The sequence below is a fragment of the Corythoichthys intestinalis genome, chromosome 8, assembly GCF_030265065.1.
Source record: "Corythoichthys intestinalis isolate RoL2023-P3 chromosome 8, ASM3026506v1, whole genome shotgun sequence".
Lineage (NCBI taxonomy): Eukaryota > Metazoa > Chordata > Actinopteri > Syngnathiformes > Syngnathidae > Corythoichthys > Corythoichthys intestinalis.
Window position 1 is genome coordinate 13,015,120 of NC_080402.1, and position 20,211 is coordinate 13,035,330.

The following is a 20,211-nucleotide window of genomic DNA, read 5'->3' on the forward strand; positions in this document are numbered from 1 at the left end:
CGGATTGTAACGTGTGATAGTGCTAAGCTAACTCTTTCGGTGTTTTAGAAAGAAAATATGGGTGCTTTATTGTTGCGTTACCGGGTGCAACAGCGTCTCCTACGACAAAAAAAGGGGTGAGGAAAAATGGACTCACTTTTCACCGTTTTCCTGCATGGAGGACCAAATATCAGATCACGAAGGTACGACGGATGGCTGGATTGCAGCGGTTCGTCGGAAAAGCATTTCTTATGATCATATTTCTGCTGGAATGAGAGTGTGTTCCTGTCATCTCTACTCTTGTAAGTTGAACGATTTATCCACTTTTGGTTTCAATACGTTTTTGTTTTTTTACACCGTTGTGTAAATCTGCCTCGGTAGCAATGCTCGCCTACTACGACTCCCCTACCTGTTGTGTTCCTAGGTAAACCTGCTGACAACACATCCCGATTGGTCACCATCTCTCTTCTTGGATCATTTGACAAAGAAAATTTGTTCAATGGAGTGGTTCCATTTGTCCTGTGTCGGACTCAAACAAGCCCCTGCAGCAGACGCCATCTGGGTCTGCCCTTCTCGTCGATGAACTGCGGGCTTTTAACTTGTGAAAATGCAAGAACTTTAATGCACATATTTATTCTGCCTGGCTATTTAACTATGGCCAGTGACGTTTTTTTTTTTTTTTTTAACCACTTTGACAAAGACACCTTTCATTGTAATGTTGAATTTATATATTCTATTATTATTTTTAAATTATAATATTCTTATTTGCACTTATGTAGACTTCAGACTGTCAATTCAAATAGTGTTGGAAAAGTTGCAATACCTAAAATAGAAATGCAAGAACTGTAAAGTACATATTTATACACCTTTATTTACCTAAGGCCACTGGATGTTTTTTAACTGCTTTGAAAAATACAGGTTTTGTTGTGATCTTGTATTTATATAGTATATAGCTTTTTATAATGTATTATGTATTATAATATTTGCTGCCCCCTGCCAGAGTGTGGGCCATTTTGTACTAAAATGATTTTAAACTGTCAGTTCAAATACTGTGTTGGAGACTAGTACTTGCAATACTTAAAATGGAAATGCAAGAACTTTAAAGCACATATTTATCCTGTCTGGCAATTTACCCAAGGCCAGTAAATAGTGTTTTAAACTGCTTTGACAAAGACACGTTTATTGTGATCTTGTATTTGTGTATTACTTATATATTTGCTGCCACCGTCAGAGGGTGGGCCTTGTTTGCACTAATTTAAAGATTTTAAACTGTCAATTCAAATATCGTATTGGAGAAATTGCATTACTTGAAATAAATCTATTGCAACTTATCAGTCCCAGTTCTTGTCTACAACACTGTCCAAAAATTGTCAATGCATATTCCAAATAGAATAACAAAATTAAGTCACCTGACTTTGTAATTATTACACCTGTTTATTATGAAGACCTGAAGTAAACAACAAGCAGTTACAGTTTGTCAAGAAGTTGTTCAAGTCATGTTTTGGTATTCATATTTTATTGACTTTTCATAACACTTGGGATCGTGTTTGTAAGAGCAGAGCAAACTGAAGTTTCAGCGTGCACTCTTCGCCTTTCCAACCTCTCAACGCTCCGATGTGGTGCGCTTGACCTCAGAATAACCCAAGAAGAGATATGGTGACCAATCGGGATGTGTTGTCAGCATTTCATATGCAGGTTTTCCTAGTAACACAACAGGTAAGTGATGAAGAGGAGTAGGTTAGCATTGCTACCGAGGCAGATTTACACAACAGTAAAGAAAAAAACAAAAAACGTATTGAAACCAAAACGGATAAATCGTTCAACTTACAAGAGTAGAGATGAGGGGAATACACTCTCATTCCAGCAGAAATATGATCATAAGAAATGCTTTTCCGACGAACCGCTGCAATCCAGCCATCCGTCGTACCTTCGTGATCTGATATTTGGTCCTCCATGCAGGAAAACGGTGAAAAGTGAGTCCATTTTTCCTAACCCCTTTTTTTGTCGTAGGAGACGCTGTTGCACCCGGTAACGCAACAATAAGCACCCATATTTTCTTTCTAAAACACCGAAAGAGTTAGCTTAGCACTACCACACGTTACAATCCGCATTGACTCTGCCGGCCCGGAAGTGAATTATATTGCCAGCATGGAGGCGGGTCCAAACAATGACGTAGTACGTCCCATTCCCTATTGAACTACTTGTCAATATTTTTTTTTAAATACTTTTTTTCAATGTTATATATTTTTTCTTCACTATACTCTTTTCAATTTTTATGTAGATGTGTGTTCGAGAAGCTTGATTGCATGTAGGTATATACTTTTGATAAGGTGATGGGTACAACACCTAACTTCACAAAGAGATATCTTCCAAACCCTTTTTGTGTTAGATAATATATATTTAAAAAAAAAAAAAATCACTATTTTGCACACTATAAAACCTGTTTTGACCATAGTATGTGTAAAGGCCAAAAACGCCTATGACCATACCTGCTGTTTGTGTTGAATTGTCAAACATAAAACTATTCAATCTTATTTTTTTCTATTGAATGTTTATCCTAACAAGTTGAATAAATATTATCAAGCTTCAAAACGGTTGGTCGAGCATGTTTGGTTGTCAGTGGGACATCAACATTACAAATTTAGAAAAAAGATTTTGGGATTTTTTTTTTTTTGTCTTTTGGGGTCCAAAATGTGGTTTAAAATTGGTCAGTGAAGAAAACAACAGTTTGGACATGAAGTTCAATGTGTCCTGAAAAAAGGGACCCAATTTGGCCATTGTAAACAATTTTTTCTTTGAAATATAAAGGCAACATCAAATGCATGCAAATTCGGCCAAAATAGGCTTAGGTGTTAAAGGGTTAATTATGTGTAAATAAATTGTTACTTTGCTATCAAAAGCTCTATTTGTCTTGTTGTTTGTGTTATTTTGTAGAAGAAATACATTATTCATATGTTTGGGATTTCACAAAAGCAAAAAAAATAGCTGTGTTAAAGTCAAAGTTATGTTTGAAATGTATGCTTTTACATAAAGCTCAATTTCTGTTTTTTCATCAGAAATTGGAAAATTGTTTAAACTAAGCTATTTTCTAATGCTGATTTCTAAAGAATGGAAAAAGATATGAACTAACTTTTTTTTCCTGCTGAAAGAAGAGAGTCTAATCTTTCTTTTGGTGGATTCCATGTTTACATAGCAATAGAACAGAATTTTCTGTGGGCCTTACAAAATCAGTCAAAATCCAGTAAATCGGCCGGGACCAAAGGGGGTTGCTCCGGTGAAAATGGCTGGGAGTGAATGAGTTAACTGAAGTTTCAATGACACGAGTTTTGCTGTGAGGTCAAGCATCTGGCTTGAAAGAGCAGTCGTCTACAAAGTTAGATACAAAGAGTGTATACTTAGTAGCAAATATCCATGAATCAATGTTGAAAAAGATCAGAGAAGTTGCTTTTTGGTTGATCAAATTAACGTCCCTTTTGTGATGGCAAGTAAAACATGAAACATTACCATTACCACTGATCAAAGAAGTTTTCAACCATATAGATTCCATACATATTTTAAGCCAGATTTTAATATCTAAACATTGCACTGATCTCTAAATATTTCCCTAACACAGTAACACCATTTTAATTTTATTTTCAAGTTTTAGTTGAGATGTTTAATAACCGGCATTTCAACTTCTGTAGTTAGAAATTTATAATTAGTTTTATATTCAGATACGGTGTGGCGACCCCTGAATGGAAAAGCCGAAAGTAAAAGATTTTATTTTTTAATCTTAAATTTATTGTGGAAGCGGACAATTTCGCATCAAAAATACAATAAATATGATTTATTGAAGTAGAATTTTCACAATGTCAAAAATTCATACAATGAAAAGGTTATATTTTTTTAATCTTAAATGTAAGGTGGAAGCGGACAATTTCACACCAAAAATACAATAACTAATTTATTGAAGTGGAATTTTCACAATGTCAAAAATTAATACAATGAATGTAATTTATTTAAATGGATATATTCCACAATAACCTTGCCATGATAAAGAATAATATAATTATTTTTTTTTTTTACACCGGACAAATTTACAACGTCAAATATACATTTACTGTAAATTACAGTACTCCACTCTAATTATATAAAAATTACAGTCTGTAATTTTTATATAATTAGAGTGGCTATTTTCACAACGTCAAAAATTCATATAATAAATGTGATTCATTTTGGCAGATATTTTCTCAATAACCACGTCATGATAATTTGGCATTTATATACCGTGAAAGGGTAAACAAGTTCGGCAACTTGTAGTGAGCGTCGATCCTCGTTTACGCAGTAAATGGCAGTTTACGCTGTTAGCGTAAATGGTCTTCTTCGATTTCGTCGTCGTTGCTGTTGGCAACATTGCCCTCTTTGGTCACAAATTTCAGTACAACATCGGAAGTACATGTTATGACACCAGTCTAAAGTAATGTAGAAGCTGTTTAAACTGTATATAAAAATCCGCTTTCCTACCCAAATTACTATTGTTCAATTCAACATGTTATTTGTTGATTCCAAATTACATTACTTAAAAAAAAAAATTATATACACAAGAGCATTACACGTACACGATATTTTATTTTTAAATTCAGCACCGGAAGTACACGACACGCTATTGGTAATATTTCCGGATTATATCCAAACGAGCGGAGTTGAATACGTTTGCTTATTTGTCGAGTTTGATTCTTGCTCGTATCACCTTTTATTTATTATTATTATTATTATTATTATAATACCTTGTTTTAAACAATGAACACCGTTCTATCAAGAGCCAACTCGCTGTTTGCCTTCTCTTTGAGCGTTATGGCGGCCTTAACGTTTGGCTGTTTTATCACAACAGCGTTTAAAGACAGAACAGTTCATGTGGACGTCAGCGTCTCTCAAGTAATGCTGTAAGTTTAGTTGTTAATATATTTATGATCACATTATTCCACATATTTGTTCATTTTACGTGGTCTATTCATTCCCATATTGTATGTTTTGTTTAAGTGTCTGTAACCTGTGACTATTAGGATAAAATATTGAATGGGAACTCTCAGCTTCTTACCTGTAGCAAAGCCATCGTTGCTGATAAATTATTGGGGCCCTAGTGGGAATGCACAATTTCCATTCAGGTGTGAGTTGCACGAGCGCCCTTACATGGTTAACTTGTGGACGGGCATCAACCTGCCAATTCGTATAATATTGTAGTTAAAAAAAAAAAGAAAAAAGTGTATGATTGGGGGTGGTCGTGACCGAATCCTCTCGAAAACCCCTCGGCACTCGAGAAATCGATTTTTCCCCCTTTTCAGTTACAAACAATTAGTACTGCAACGATTAATCGATAAGCTCGAGTATTCGATTGGAAAAAAAATTGAATTAAATTTTGCTGGTTCAAGTATTCGTTTAATTAAAGTGGTGTTGTAATGGTTTGTTTTGAAAGTGTTTGCATTTAGTTTTATTGATTTGGGTGGATGCACTGCCTTCTAGTCTGCCTCATTTCACATGGCTGAATCCAGCTGCTCCCTGTTAGGACAAACATAAGCTAAGTTTTTGTTTGATCTAATGTTTTGTCGTAATTTAGTTTATAGGTATATTTAGCCTTTTTTTGTGGGAATATGTGTCTGAACCATTTGTTCAGAGCATTGTAAAATAAATAAATATATAACGTTAGCATTTTATAGCATTTAAGCTAGCTGACCTTTGCTGTGTAAGATAGCCAATTGTTCTTTTGTTGTACATAGATCCTCATATATTTTTATACTGTTTGAGACTCAGCTCAGGTATTTTAAATTTTTTATGGTCCTTATCCGATTACTCAATTATTCAAACAAACTAGTTTATCGATTAACCGACTACTAAAATAATCGATAGCTGCAGCCCTACAAACAATCTTTAGTGAATTATTTTACATTTTTATATGACCACATTGATCCCTAATTTTTCACTGTTTAATGGGGACCAGAATCTGCTGCGATAAGTGAAAAACCGCAAAGTAGCCCCGCCCCCCCAAAACATGTGTTCAATGTATATATTCAGATTTAGCATTGGAAAGATATACGTATAAGACATATTTTTCTCCTTTATTTCCCCCAAAGTATAATTAAAAAAAAAACAAAAAACGAACGTATGTACAGTGGGGAGAACAAGTATTTGATACACTGCCAATGGGTTTTCCCATTGGCAGTGTATCAAATACTTGTTCTCCCCACTGTATATGGCCAGACGCGTAGCAAGGGTCCCCGGGGGGCCCCAAGCAACAAGCATGGACCTTTCGAGCGTGCGCAAGTAAGGGGAACAGTTGGACTTGGAGCAATAGCATATTTAATAAAAGTATAATAATGCCTCGGTCTCATGGAGCGCTTTTTAGGACACTCAAAGTGCCCGGCTTATACTACATTAGGACATAAAACTACAGTAACATAGTACACTCGCCACCGTCTTGCTTCCTTTTCTCCTCTTCTGCTTTTTTTTTTCTTTCTTTTGTCGCTTCCAGAAGGATAACTTCTCTTCATTTTGGATACACGCCAATTAGAGCAGGGCGGTAAACCGAAAATTTACCGTCACCGAAATTCTTAACGATGACCGACGTAATTTTGACCATGTCGGTAAATTCGGTAAATTAATAAAACAAGAAAATAGTCTTTTCATCCCGCTTTGATTCTGTGTTGTTCGTATATGTTCATTCCCCTTTAAGAAAGCAGTGAATGTGCTTACGTAGGGAGTCACGTGATCATCGGGAAGCCAATCAAACAAAAGCCCGGTAAGCTAACGCTAGCAGCTAACGCTACAAGCAAAACGTGATGGAGTGTGGCTTAAGGGAGGTTCACCAAACTTTCAACCGACATTTAGTAGACTCTTGGTGGCATCCAGACGGGCTTTCACCCGCTGTCCTCCTTTGTTCTCACGATTTCCGGAGATGGTGCTTTCAGTGCTTTCTACTGGTAGCCAGGCTAACGCTAGCTAGCGGCTAACGCTACAAATGAACGTTATGGAGTCGGATAGAGGCTCTAACCTTGTCGAAACGGCTGAACTTAATGAGTGGATTGGGCACGGACTGCATCTAGCAATTACTATGTGGCGTTATTTTGTATCTGTCTGTGTGTGTGATTCCTCTGATAGCTTTTGTGATGGTAAAGAATTCTGCATAAAGTACAATCCAACGGCGAAACTTATAATGACCGAGAAATGGCCCCAGCTATTTTTATTGTGCGTGCATTTATGAAAAAATGCACTGGGGGGGGAAAAACCCTTAAACCATAAAGTAAACACTTGTATTTAATACTTATATCACAGCAGCCATTAACTATAAGTTGTCTTTTTGAAGTGTACTGTTCAAGCTGCAAGTCATTTGTGTTACAATTACATGTTTGCACAGGCATATTGATTTTGACAATGTACATTGTTCAAGTCATACACGCTGTTATAAATGTTCATACTTGAATTCTTATTGCTTACAATACATTTTTATTAGGGCTGTCAAACGATTAAAATTTTTAATCGAGTTAATTACAGCTTAAAAATTAATTAATCGTAATTAATCGCAATTCAAACCACCTATATAATATGCCATATTATTCTCTAAATTATTGTTGGAATGGAAAGATAAGACGCAAGATGGATATATATTTTCAACATGCGGTACATAAGGACTGTATTTGTTTATTATAACAATAAATCAGTTCTAAATCAGTTATAGAAATTTTATATTAAAACCCCTCATAATGTTTTCGTTTTAATAAAATTTGTTAAATTTTCCATCAAAAAATAAACTAGTAGCCCGCCGTTGTTGATGGCAATAATTACTTACACTATAAAATCAGTCGCACCCAAACGCCAGCAGAGGGCAGCAAAACTCCGCAAAACACAATTAACAGGTGGGCCTTTGACTCTAGTGACATTTAAATATGTCTGAGCTGGGCAAGTGCGTTAATTGCGTCAAATATTTTAACGTGATTAATTAAAAAATTAATTAACGCCAGTTAACGCGATAATTTTGACAGCCCTAATTTTTATAAATTTAATGTTTAGACTGCATGTACAATTGTTAAATACAGTATATCAAATTGAATGCTGGTAAATAAATCAACAAGAAATAGTTAATCTGTATTTCATGCATTGATTCAGATTTTCAAATTATATAACAGTCCGCTTGGGCGAATTTATCGTCATTTATCGTTATCGAGATAAATCTGCTCAATTTATCGTGATACATGTTTAAGGCCATATCGCCCAGCCCTAACGCCAATTAAAAAAAAAGCCAAATCGCCTCTCACTCCGAGTCACGGGAGGGAAGGGGGGGTGTGCAGAGCGAGTAAAGGGGACCCTTCAGGGAGCTCGGACACAAGGCTTACACTGGCGCTGTCGCTCTTGTCGCTGCGACTGCAGTAAAGCTGCATGCGCTAAATCTGGGGGCCCCTGCTGGCTGGGGGCCCTGGGCAATTGCCTGGTTTGCCTAATGGGACTCGACGCCTCTGTATATGGCGGAAAAAACAGACAAGGATGAAAAAGCAGTTTCTGCTCTTGCACCCCTCTTTAAAATAAACTGCTGTATTTTAAGCCAAAAGAACTGCTGTGTTTGATAGACCAATATGTCTATATGCTGTCATAGCAGATTCATGGCGCATTAAGCCGCCGAACTATTTTTAATTTGTCGGTTTTACCCTGGAAACCCCGTTTACAGATGTCGCACAACCGCTTTTGTTTCCACCCAAAAAGATGGTAAGTAATTATTGAAAATGTCCGTCATTTTTTAGCTTAGGATCATTAATCAATGTCTAATATTTCGTTTAGCAAAAGCGACTTTAAAAAATTATTCACTGGCATATTTTAAACTTTTAAACATATTACATCCCAATGAAAACCAATGGTGTCTGTAAATAAGTCTTTTGCCGCCCATCTCATCAGACCATAGGACATGGTTCCAGTGATCCATGTGCTTTGTTGACATGTCTTCATCAAAATGTTTGCGGGCTTTCTTGTGTACCGTCTTCAGAAGAGGCTTCCTCCTGGGGTGACAGCCATGCACACCAATTTCATGTAGAGTGTGGCGTATGGTCTGAGCACTAACAAGCTGACCGCCCACCTTTAACGAGTCACATGACATTTGGAGGGAAAATGACAAGCAGTACTCAATTTGGACATTTAGGGATGTACGTTGTTTCTAAGGGGTGTACTCACTTTTGTTGCCGGGGTTTAGATATTAATGGCTATATTTTGAGTTATTATAAAGGGAAAATAAATTAACTCTATTTTTTAAGCTGCACACAGAGTACTTTTTATTGTGTCAATGTGTCATTTTGTCAGTGTTGTCCCATGAAATGATATTCTTACTGTATATGCAGAAATGCGAGGGGTGTGCTCACTTTTGTGATACACTGTATGTCTTCAGTTCCTGTTCCAGTTGTTTCTTAATTACACATTGCCAGTTATGCTATTTGGTTTGTCGTGAAAATAGTTTTGTTGTAAAACCATGATCTCTGTCTTGAGGAGAAAGCAAGCCTATGCTCCTGCTTACAAAATCTAAGTGTAATTTGCTCAGTGAGTGCCACAATATTGTTGGAAAGCGCTCACTCACATTTAACAGCCACTTGGCTGACATCACCGGTTTTACTGGTAAAGTCACAGGGTCAGGAAAGTATGTAGCTGTAATACGTACCTGTAAATCCGGGCCTTCGGACAACTTTAAAATTAAACTTCGTTCTTTGATCTTCGTGCCGCTTTCCCTCAGAACGGTTGTGGGGAGTTGTGCTGGAAAGGGCAGTAGCCACCAAAAATAAACTTGAAAGAAATTAAAAACAGACTTGGATGAGTTGTGAGCATGTAGCAATATTATTTAAAATTAATTATGATATTGATTTATAATATTTAAATATATTCGTGTTTTGTTTTATCCATGCTTCATGCTAAAATTACCTAAATCTTTTATTACAGGAAAAATGTTGACGACTTCGCCGGATCCAGAGAGCGCAGTGATCTTGGTTTCATCACATTCGACCTCGCAGCTGATATCCTTTACCAGTACCTTTATATTTACTGATTTCCAAATTACGGAAATATTTTTCAGCCATTTTCTTAAGACAATAGAAATGACAGAATCATTTTGAAGTCATTAATAATCATAATTCAAATATTTCCCAACAATCCTACCAATGACAACAATATATTTTTCAAAAGCTATAAAACATAAAATGTACAGTTAATTTTTTTAATGCACAACAGTGTTAAGGGAATGAATTGATTGATTAAATAAAACAATACTACAATAAATTAAACATCTGTCCTGCTTAGGGCTTTCCCCTCCCTGAAAGGTAATAAGGGAGACCTCATTGGTAAACAATAATTATCAACAATGTATTTTTAGTACAAGATAAAATAACAATTACTGGAATAAATAACAATTACTGGAATAACATATCTGTCTTGCTTCTTTTAAAACTGTATAATTTAACCGTCAAGGTCCTGAGCATTTGGGTGTTTGGGTGGGGATGCAAGAAAAGTCTGGTGGCCCGCCAGGCTTATAAAGCGCTGGGGGAAAGCCTGATTTCCAAATTGAGATACAGTGCCCTCCATAATTATTGGCACCCCTGAAAAAGATGTGTTTTTTAGCTTCTAATATATTTTTTTTAATTCAAATAATATGGGACCTTAATGGAAAAAAAGAGAAACCTTCAATACAAGTGCATTCATTCAGTGGGGAAAAAATCCCACATAGAGAAAAAAATCAAATAATGTGTGTCACAATTATTAGCACCCCTGGTGTTAATACTTTGTACAACCCCGTTTTGCCAACAAAACAAGGTCTAGGGACTGAGACGGCCATGGGAGGAGCTTGATTTTGTGTCTGGTGAACCATTTCTGTGTAGATTTGGCCATATGTTTTGGGTCATTGTCTTGCTGAAAGACCCAGTGACGACCCATCTTCAGCTTTTGGGCAGAGGACAACAGATTTTGATTTAAAATGTCATGGTATTTTAAAGCATTCATGATGCCATGCACCCTAACAAGGTTCCCAGGGCCTTTGGAAGCGAAACAGCCCCACAGCATCACTGACCCACCCCCATACTTCACAGTGGGTATGAGGTGCTTTTCAGCATGCGCATCTTTCGTGGCACGCCAGACCCACTTAGAGTGTTTGTTGCCAAAAAGCTCAATCTTGGTCTCATCTGACCAAAGCACACGGTCCCAGTTGAAGCCTGGGACCGTGTGTATTTTTGTGTGAGACCAAGGGTGCATGGCATCATGAATGCTTTAAAATACCAGGATATTTTAAATCAAAATCTGTTGCCCTCTGCCCGAAAGCTGAAGATGGGTCGTCACTGGGTCTTTCAGCAAGACAATAACGCTAAACATATGGCCAAATCTACACAGAAATGGTTCACCAGACACGAAATCAAGCTCCTCCCATGGCCATCTCAGTCCCCAGACCTTGTTTTGTTGGCAAAAGGGGGTTGTACAAAGTATTAACACCAGGGGTGCTAATAATTGTGACACACATTATTTGATGTCAAATATTTTTTTATTTATGTGGGATTTTTTTCCCCATTGAATGAATGCACTTTGTATTGAAGGTTGGATTTTTCTCATTTTTTTTCCATTAAGCTCCGATATTATTTGAAAAAATATATATTAGAAGCAAAAAAACACATCTTTTTCAGGGGTGCCAATAATTATGGAGGGCACTGTATATGTCTATCAATCTTCAGATTTAGGCCCATCATCATCAACCAGTTCTTGATTCAAAATGCTACAAGACAAACATTTCTAAAATATATAATACAAGTAAGAATATTAAAACATAATCTTCACTTTTTCTGTTTGTGTTGAGCCCAGCAAGACAACCGGTTCAATATGGTGGCTGCATTTCTCCCGTTTCAGCAGCCAATACGGGGTCTAGTTTTTATTATGTCAATGCTGTCGTTAATTAAAAAAAAAACAGGGCAATGATAAACAATTAACTTGGATGTGAAATAACTTGGCACAAAATACTATCTAACAAGCCAGAACTGCCGCCCCAGCTGAAAGTTTGAAACCCCCTATTCTTTATTTATAAGACCTGAAATATCTGAAGTTGGGAGAGGTCGTGACTCGTGATGAACATATGCCTGCATGAGTTTATGAACACAACATTGTGTTTATCACTATGTTGCAATCATATAATATTGTTTTACTGTCAAATGCATTTTTGGACTGTATTATACTAGTCCTTCTAAAAAAAAATAGCATATTGTGATAAAGTTAATTATTTTCTGTAATGTACTGACAAACATTAGACTTTCATATATTTTAGATTCATTACACACAACTGAAGTAGTTCAAGCCTTTTATTGTTTTAATATTGATGATTTTGGCAAAAAAGTCAAGAAAAACCAAAAATCCCGATCTCAAAAAGTGAGCATATTTCATCCGACCAATACAAAAAAGTGGTTTTTAATACAAAAAAGTCATCCTTCAATGAATTATATCAGCTATGCACGCAATACTTGGTCAGAAATCCTTTTGCAGAAATGACTGCTTCAATGCGCCGTGGCATGGAGGCAATCAGGCTGTGGCACTGCTGAGGTGTTATGGAGGCCCAGGATGCTTTGATAGTGGCATTAAGCTCATCCATAACGTTGGGTCTGCTGTCTCTCAACTTCCTCTTCACAATATCCCACAGATTCTCTATGGGGTTCCGGTCAGGAGAGTTGGCAGGCCAATTGAGCACAGTAACGCCATGGTCAGTAAACCATTTACCAGTGGTTTTGGCACTGTGAGCAGGTGCTAGGTCGTGCTGAAAAATGAAATCTTCATCTCCATAAAGCTTTTCAGCAGATGGAAGCATGAAGTGCTCCAAAATCTCCTGATAGCTAGCTGCATTGGTCCTGCCCTTGATAAAACACAGTAGACCAACACCAGCAGCTGACATGGCACCCCAGACCATCATTGACTGTGGGTACTTGACACTGGACTTCAGGCATTTTGGCAATTCCTTCTCCCCAGTCTACCTCCAAACTCTTGCACCTTGATTTCTGAATGACATGCAAAATTTGCTTTCATCTGAAAAAAGTACTTTGGACCACTGAGCAACAGTCCAGTGTTGCTTCTGTGTGGCCCAGGTCAGGCGCTTCTGCCGCCATTTCAGGTTCAAAAGTGGCTTGACGTGGGGAATGCGGCAGCTGTAGCCCATTTCCAGCACACGCCTGTGCACGGTGGCTCTGGATGTGTCTACTGCAGACTTGGTCCACTGTTTCTGCAGGTCCCCCAAGGTCTGGAATCGGCCCTTCTCCACAATCTTTCTCAGGGTGCGGTCACCTCTTCTAGTTGTGCAGCGTTTCCTGCCACTCTTTTTCCATCTCACAGACTTCCCACTGAGGTGCCTTGATACAGCACTCTGGGAACAGCCTATCCGCTCGGAAATTCCTTTCTGTGTCTTAGCCTCTTGCTTGAGGGTGTCAAATATGACTACTGAGTCATGAACCAGGCTGGGAGTTTTTAAAAGCCTCAGGAATCTTTCACAGGGGTTTTGAGTTAATTCGTTGATTCGGATGATTAGGTTAGTAGCTTCTCTAGAGTACCTTTTCATAGTATGTTAATTATTTGAGATGGGGATTTTTGTTTTTTCTTGACTTTTTTTTCCAAAATAATCAATATTAAAACAATAAAAAGCTTGAACTACTTGAGTTGTGTTTAATGATTCTAAAATACATGAAAGTCTATTTTTTTATCAGTAGATTACAGAAAATAATGAACTTTATCAGAACATGCTACTTTTTTGAGAAGGACCAGTAATGGATAGCACTGACCTATTCTTGACGGTATTGTATTGTTATGGTATTCTTGTGGTAGAAGTAATCTCAGTTCTGTAACAAAATATTTCTTTTCTTAAAATCTATAGTTTTAGGCTTTTTTTCTTGACCTACATACATTTGCAGCCAATATTTGACTGGAATGTCAAACAGCTCTTCCTTTATTTGTCTGCTGAATACACAACAAAAAACAATGTAAGTTGCAAAAAGCACATGCCCGCTATATGCAAAGATGTCTAATTATCTACTAATAATTGTGACTTGTGGTTTTGGCTATTAAGACCGGTGTACCAGTATATTCAGTGAGCATATTTCAAATTTCAATTGAAACTTAAAAAAAAAAAAAAAAAAATTTATATTGAAACTAATTATTTGGCTAACTATTGAGGACATATTGAGGCCGATTGGTGGTACTACCGTACCATTATGGTATATGGAATCACATCAATGGAGCAAGTCAGTGCAAATTGGGCGTCATCTGCTGGCCAAAACTTTGCATTGCAGGAACAGGACCGTTGATTGTGATAAGACAATAGACTGCAAAATGTTGATAGAAGTTTTTATAATATTGTTTTGGCGTTATGTATCATATCATACAACACTAGAGACAACATATTTCAGATGTAGTGGATATGCAGCTCCTAATCTTGTTGGACATACTGAACCTCACCAGTTTCATATCCACATTCACAGAACCCTTTGCTGGAAATAAGGCTGCAACAACAAATCTATTAAATTGATTAAAATCGATTGATGAATTAGTTGCCAACGAATTTGATAATTGATTTTTGCCGGCAGCTATGAGCAGTTCTGAGCAGTTCTGTTTGGGTGCGTGTTTGTATGAAATGTGAGGCTGCGCGTGTGCCAGTGATTAGAGCAAGAGAGAGAGAGTTCACTGCTACACTCAGGTTGGGTTGCTGAATCAATACTATTGGAAAATGAGGAGAGTTAGATTGTCTTTTGTGTTGTTAGATCCAGTGTGCATCTGTCAGGTAATGGTAATGGTGTTATACTTATATAGCGCTTTTCCACCTTTCAAGGCGCTCAAAGCGCTTTACATTATCTCGCCATCGACCGACTGCAGGTGAGTAAATGATGCCAATTGTATTGTTTGCATTCTTTGTTGATGTTACTACTTAGCACCGAGCGCTAAGCTAGTTAGCAATTATGCTCACCAGTGTCTTAAGTGCCCGTTTTTATTGTGTTTTGGAGAAGCATATTAGCACTTATTGTTGATAATAAAGTTGTCTCATTTCTCTTTATAAAGAAACCACATACCGTATTTGCCCGAATATAACACGGCCCTGATTATAAGACGACCCCCTCTTTTTCAAGACTTAAGTTTGAAAAAAAAAAACTTTTTGAACACCAAATTAATTTTTATACAGAAAATGATTACAGAACATCTGAAACAAATGATGATAACAATATATTTGAGAGAAAAAGCATGTGATTTTGCCTCATTCAAATCTTAATATCTGAACATTTAAATATGTAAACCAAAGTGCAATCACATTCGTAAATGAATGGCTTCTGGTTTTTGAAATGTAAATAAACCAATCTATTGTGATAAAACAACAAAATTGCAATAACTGCATTAACCATCAAAGTGAAGTCTAACTAACTGTAGTCTTGAAACATCTGAATAAGGAAAAACATTGCAATAAAATAATGCACACTGGTTAAACTTGAGAGCAGCTGAGATCTGTCATGACAGAACATCGCTTCAATGATATCTGGGGCCATCTAGCTTCGTGAATGGGTATAACGTCTAGACTGCGAGTATAAGACGACCCCCACTTTTTCAGTCTTATTTCAAGGCAAAACACACCGTCTTATATTCGGGCCAATACGGTACATATACCCATTCATATATCAGCTTAAAGTCTCCTTTCAACACGAACTCCTAATTAAACAGTAAAATTTCATACGAGAGTGTGCTTTGAAATTGGATTTCGATTTTATTTATAAACAACTGTTTGATAAAGAAAACTGATTCATTACAGTCTGCCTCCTCCTTATTCGATTTTGTTGTTTAGTTTGTTTAAAGAAAATGACTCGTTGACAGAATTTATATCAGTGCTTTGCCAACAAGAATAAAAAAAAAAAGTCAATCAGCAGAACTTTTTAAAATTTGAGTGAACAGGACTTTTGTCTGATTGGTGTACTGAGAAATTCTTTGAATGTTTTATATTCAGAACCTTTATGATAAGCTTGAATAAGTTATAGTTTTTGAAGGAAATCGTCATCCATTTTGCCTTCATTGTTACTTACAACATGCCTAAAACAATTTCAATGATCGAATGATCGATTATAAAAATAACCGTTAGTTGCAGCCCTAATTGGAAAATATATACGGTAAGTAATATATGCTGGTTCAGACTTTGAACGCCATGTGAGTAATTTAAGGGAAAAAAATCCATTTGTCATACAAACTAAACAATAAAAAATGTGAAGAAAATTATAAACGTCTGAGTGTTATTACTCTTAGGGCCCAAGTACACCAGATGCATGATCGTTGCGGTTCCGGTCCGACTCCGGTAAAAAATAGCGCCGGAGCCAATCCGTTCCCTTTATATCCTATTGTTCAACGTATACCGACCGCGTCAGTGCTCCGGATTGACTGCGAACCACCTCGGGCGTGCCGCATGCCCGCCGGATGGTATAGGCTATTTTCTATTTTTGCCGGACACGCATGCGGCAAAATGGGCGGAGCTGGGCCTGACGTCAAAAGCCCAGGTGCCTAATCACGGTTTAAACACGAGTGAAGATGGATGATGAGCGCTTCGTCATGGAGGTGGAAACTGGAAAGTCACAAAGTAATATACAATGCAGCAGATCGTTATTATAAGGACAGCATTAAAAGCGAAGCTGCAAGGTGTCCTATTATGTGTTTTTCTGGCATTGATATCAAACCCACGGCGTGCTGATAACTTTGAGCGAAAAAAAAAAAAAAAAAAAAAAGCAGCGTATCCGGAAGTGGTTCCACTGCAGAAATTCTCGTGCCCGGCGCACACACAATGTCGGTTTGTATGCAGAGTCGAGGGGGAAAAGTACGAAAGAGAAAAAAGACACCCACAAGTTTCGACCTGGTGGTCTATTCAAGATGTTTCTCTTTCTTTCCTACATTTCACTTGACTCTTCATAGAAAAAACAACAGTTTGCGCTGGGCACAGGAATCTGCAGTGTTGAGACACCAATTCCAAGTACGCAGTTTTTTAGTTCGTGTAGTATAGAATTCGCTATCCATTTTATAAATATTACAGATTATTTAAGTTGTTTATAGGGCTGCAGCTATCGAATATTTTAGTAATCGAGTAATCGACTGAAAATTCTATCGATTAATCGAGTTATCGGATAAAACAAATATATTTTTAGGTGAAGAGCAATTATAGATATACATGAGAAAACAAGACATTTTATCATTTTCAGTCAATCAATGTCTTTATTTTTGATGTATGTTGTTGAAAACAGCCAACAATTGCATCTCAGATGTAACTAGAATTAAAAAAAAGACTAATTCACTGCTTTCACTCAAAAAACCTTTAGATCTTATTTTAAAAAAGTGTATATATATATATATATATATATATATATATATATATATATATATATATATATATATATACGTGTATATACATACATACACCTAAAAATGCCTTTACGCTTGACAGCACACATCACTTAAAAGTTAGGATTTTTTTCCCACGTTTTTCAATTGAATTTCTATTTGTGTCAAGCCATTTTTAAGTTCTAGTTAAGTTTTAAATTAGTCTAAACTGCAAGTCCTGATAGGATTTTGAGTTTTTGCAGTGTTCAAAATAAATGTATGATACAGGCTGCATTGGAGCACATTAGGGACTAGTGCTACTTGGTGTTTTATCCAGCAATGACTACTGAGCTAAAATTGATAGTTAGCATTATTGAGTTTTTATTTGACACCCTCATCACTCCACAACGCTATGTTATGTTAAAGCCTGTATGTAAGACACGTTAGCCACGCATCAAAAGTGGTCTTAATTAATAGAAACCTAGCCCTCCGCAGGACTAACGTTACGTGAACTAGTAGTGACAGTAACGTTAATCTTATATATTAGTGCTTAGCGCTCTACTGCTTTAAGATGGCGGCTGTTTGCTAACGCTGCCCAGACGTGGCCTAGTCTGTCATTGCGCATCTAGTTCAACATACATGTGATCTCTGTGAGACTCATCAGACGCTACCTGCAACTAACGTAGCATGTGCGGGCTAGTAATTAGCAACGTCGGCGTCGTTTGTAGCGGCTGTCGGCTGCAGTAAGTTTTTTTTTTTTTTTTTTTTTTGCTTCTTCCTCTACGCACGTGGCATCAGCGCGTTGTCCCGCATTAAAAGTAGTCCGAGCAAAACGTGATGCTTAGAGCTGTCAAAATAAACGATTACTCGAGGTGAATAAAGAATAAGTTGCTCGAGTATTCGTTTCAGCTTTAGTTGTTTATAACAGCTCTATGAGATGTTATGTGCCATAAATTTTAAATGTGCACAAAGATATAAACCCACCGACACAACCAAGGGCATAATAGCCCCCCCCCCCCCCCCCCCCCCACACACACACACACGAAGCCTTGATCTCAACATGATGCAGTCAATCTGGAATTAAGAGACAAACACAACTAAAATATTGTAGCGTCGCCGGGGCTGTCATCGGTGGGTTGATTTATGCACCAGCTGTCATTGGTGTGCTGGTGCACCAGCGCGACGCTTCGATTGGTGGACTAGATAGCGTCAGTGTATATAGATGTTGTTTTTTGCATAGGTGAGGTGGTGGGAAGTTAATAAAGAAAAGGAAAAAGGCGTTGAAGCTTGTGTGTTGTTTTCGCGGCCAAACTTCCACTTAGCAAACGTTAGAATATCAATATGCAAGGAAAAAAATGTGCTCTTTCTCTGCTTCTCTGATGAGTACAGACTCCGTGTGTTTGTCGTTGTTTTAAATGGCACATTATACCGCGCGATCACGCGAGAGCTCACAAGGGGACGGAGTTGGCGGACCGCAGCCGTGCGCAGCCGGTATGATTTGCCTGTTTTTGACGTACTGCGTGGCACGTAGTCAACACTGAACCGGACCGGAACCGCAACGATCATGCATCTGGTGTACTTGGGCTCTTACTCAAGGAGAATGTGACAACACAGGATGCCTTTAAAAATGATTATGCCGTTGTGTTACACAATTTGCCAATTACTAGTCCTAATTTGTGCTTTCTTGTGTGTGTGTGTCGTGTGTCAGGCTTTGAACCAGGTGGTGCTCTGGGATAAGATTGTCCTTCGAGGTGAAAACAACAAACTGAACCTCAGAGGTTTAAACTCGAAATACTACTTCTTCGATGATGGGAATGGTCTGAGGTAAGGCTGACAAAGTAATTGAAGTGGATTTGATACCTTTTTTTTTTGTTTGTGTGTAAAACCTGATTCGTGATAATGGGTGCTATCCATCAACCAGGGCCAACAAGAACATCACGCTGACACTGTCATGGAATGTCATTCCCAACGCTGGAATCCTGCCGCTCGTAGTTGGGAGTGGAGGCATCAGTCTACCTTTTCCTGATAAATATGAGTCACCCAAAAGCTACTAGAGGGAAACACAATTTGAATCTTAGAATTCACAGCACATTTACCCAGTGGCTTTTACCACTTCATAGAAACTGGTGAAAATAGGAGACTAGAAGTGTTTTTGACATTAACTCATGCGCAGACTAAAGATCTGAGCTTTGATGTTAGAAACGTTTGAAAACTCCAAACATAATTCACTTTACGGCATTCCATTTGATTTTCTTACACAACCTCATTGGCTGTCAAGCATAAGATGGCTACATTTAATGTTACATTGAGTTCATGTGCCAGCAGCAACAATTCTGACACGGCATCATCGTCAAAAAATTGGATTACAAAACAACAATAAAAACAGACCTGAAAAATTTGCTTGTTTGTTTCAGTGTGCACTGGTGTATGAATCTGTACGCAAGTGATGGTATGGTCTGCTTCAAGGCTTCGAAGTGTGTGCCAAGTAATCAGAAAAAAAATCCAGGTGAAGAGTGGTTCGGAGCAAGCTTTGATGACGTTTGATTAAAAAAATTATTGGTTTTGGGTAAACCCACAGGTGAAACTGGGCCGGAACGATACAGTACGGGGCTTCGGTCCCGAAAATATGACTGCAACTGTCAAAAACTTGTGTTAAATAAACTGCCTGGCTGCCGCACATGCATCTCCATGAAGAAATGATATGTCAGATTGACATAAGTGTAAACAGTAAAGTGCATTTGACTTATTCCCGTGTGCTTGGGTAGCGTAATCTGTTTCCAACGATATTTGACTTGTTTATTCCACTGAGTTCTCTTCACCGGCTCGATCTTGGTGGTCAGTTGTCCTTTAAATTGGCTGACGGAGTGACACGTGATCAGCAAAAGA

General features: G+C 37.6%; 1 protein-coding gene and 1 long non-coding RNA gene across 2 annotated transcripts; both read left to right on the forward strand.

Annotated features, from left to right (window-relative positions):
* The first annotated feature begins 49 nt into the window (after positions 1–49).
* On the forward strand, positions 50–653 carry LOC130920427 (uncharacterized). Its single transcript, XR_009064148.1, has 2 exons — positions 50–281; positions 404–653. It is a non-coding gene; the product is annotated as an uncharacterized LOC130920427 (long non-coding RNA).
* Positions 654–4,626: 3,973 nt separating this feature from the next.
* Positions 4,627–19,724, forward strand: spcs3 (signal peptidase complex subunit 3). Its single transcript, XM_057843079.1, has 5 exons — positions 4,627–4,901; positions 9,922–9,995; positions 13,894–13,970; positions 19,034–19,149; positions 19,247–19,724. The coding sequence occupies exons 1-5, from the start codon at positions 4,759–4,761 to the stop codon at positions 19,377–19,379; spliced, it is 543 nt and encodes a 180-aa protein (XP_057699062.1). The 5' UTR covers positions 4,627–4,758; the 3' UTR covers positions 19,380–19,724.
* The last annotated feature ends 487 nt before the right edge of the window (positions 19,725–20,211 follow it).

Bases quoted from the DNA above. Each gene is read 5' to 3' on its own strand.
- spcs3 (XM_057843079.1), top strand. From the start codon at position 4,759: ATGAACACCGTTCTATCAAGAGCCAACTCGCTGTTTGCCTTCTCTTTG. The intron at 9,996-13,893 runs ATATCCTTTACC...TGACCTACATAC, and splicing joins CACATTCGACCTCGCAGCTG to ATTTGCAGCCAATATTTGAC. The intron at 13,971-19,033 runs GTAAGTTGCAAA...GTCGTGTGTCAG, and splicing joins AATACACAACAAAAAACAAT to GCTTTGAACCAGGTGGTGCT.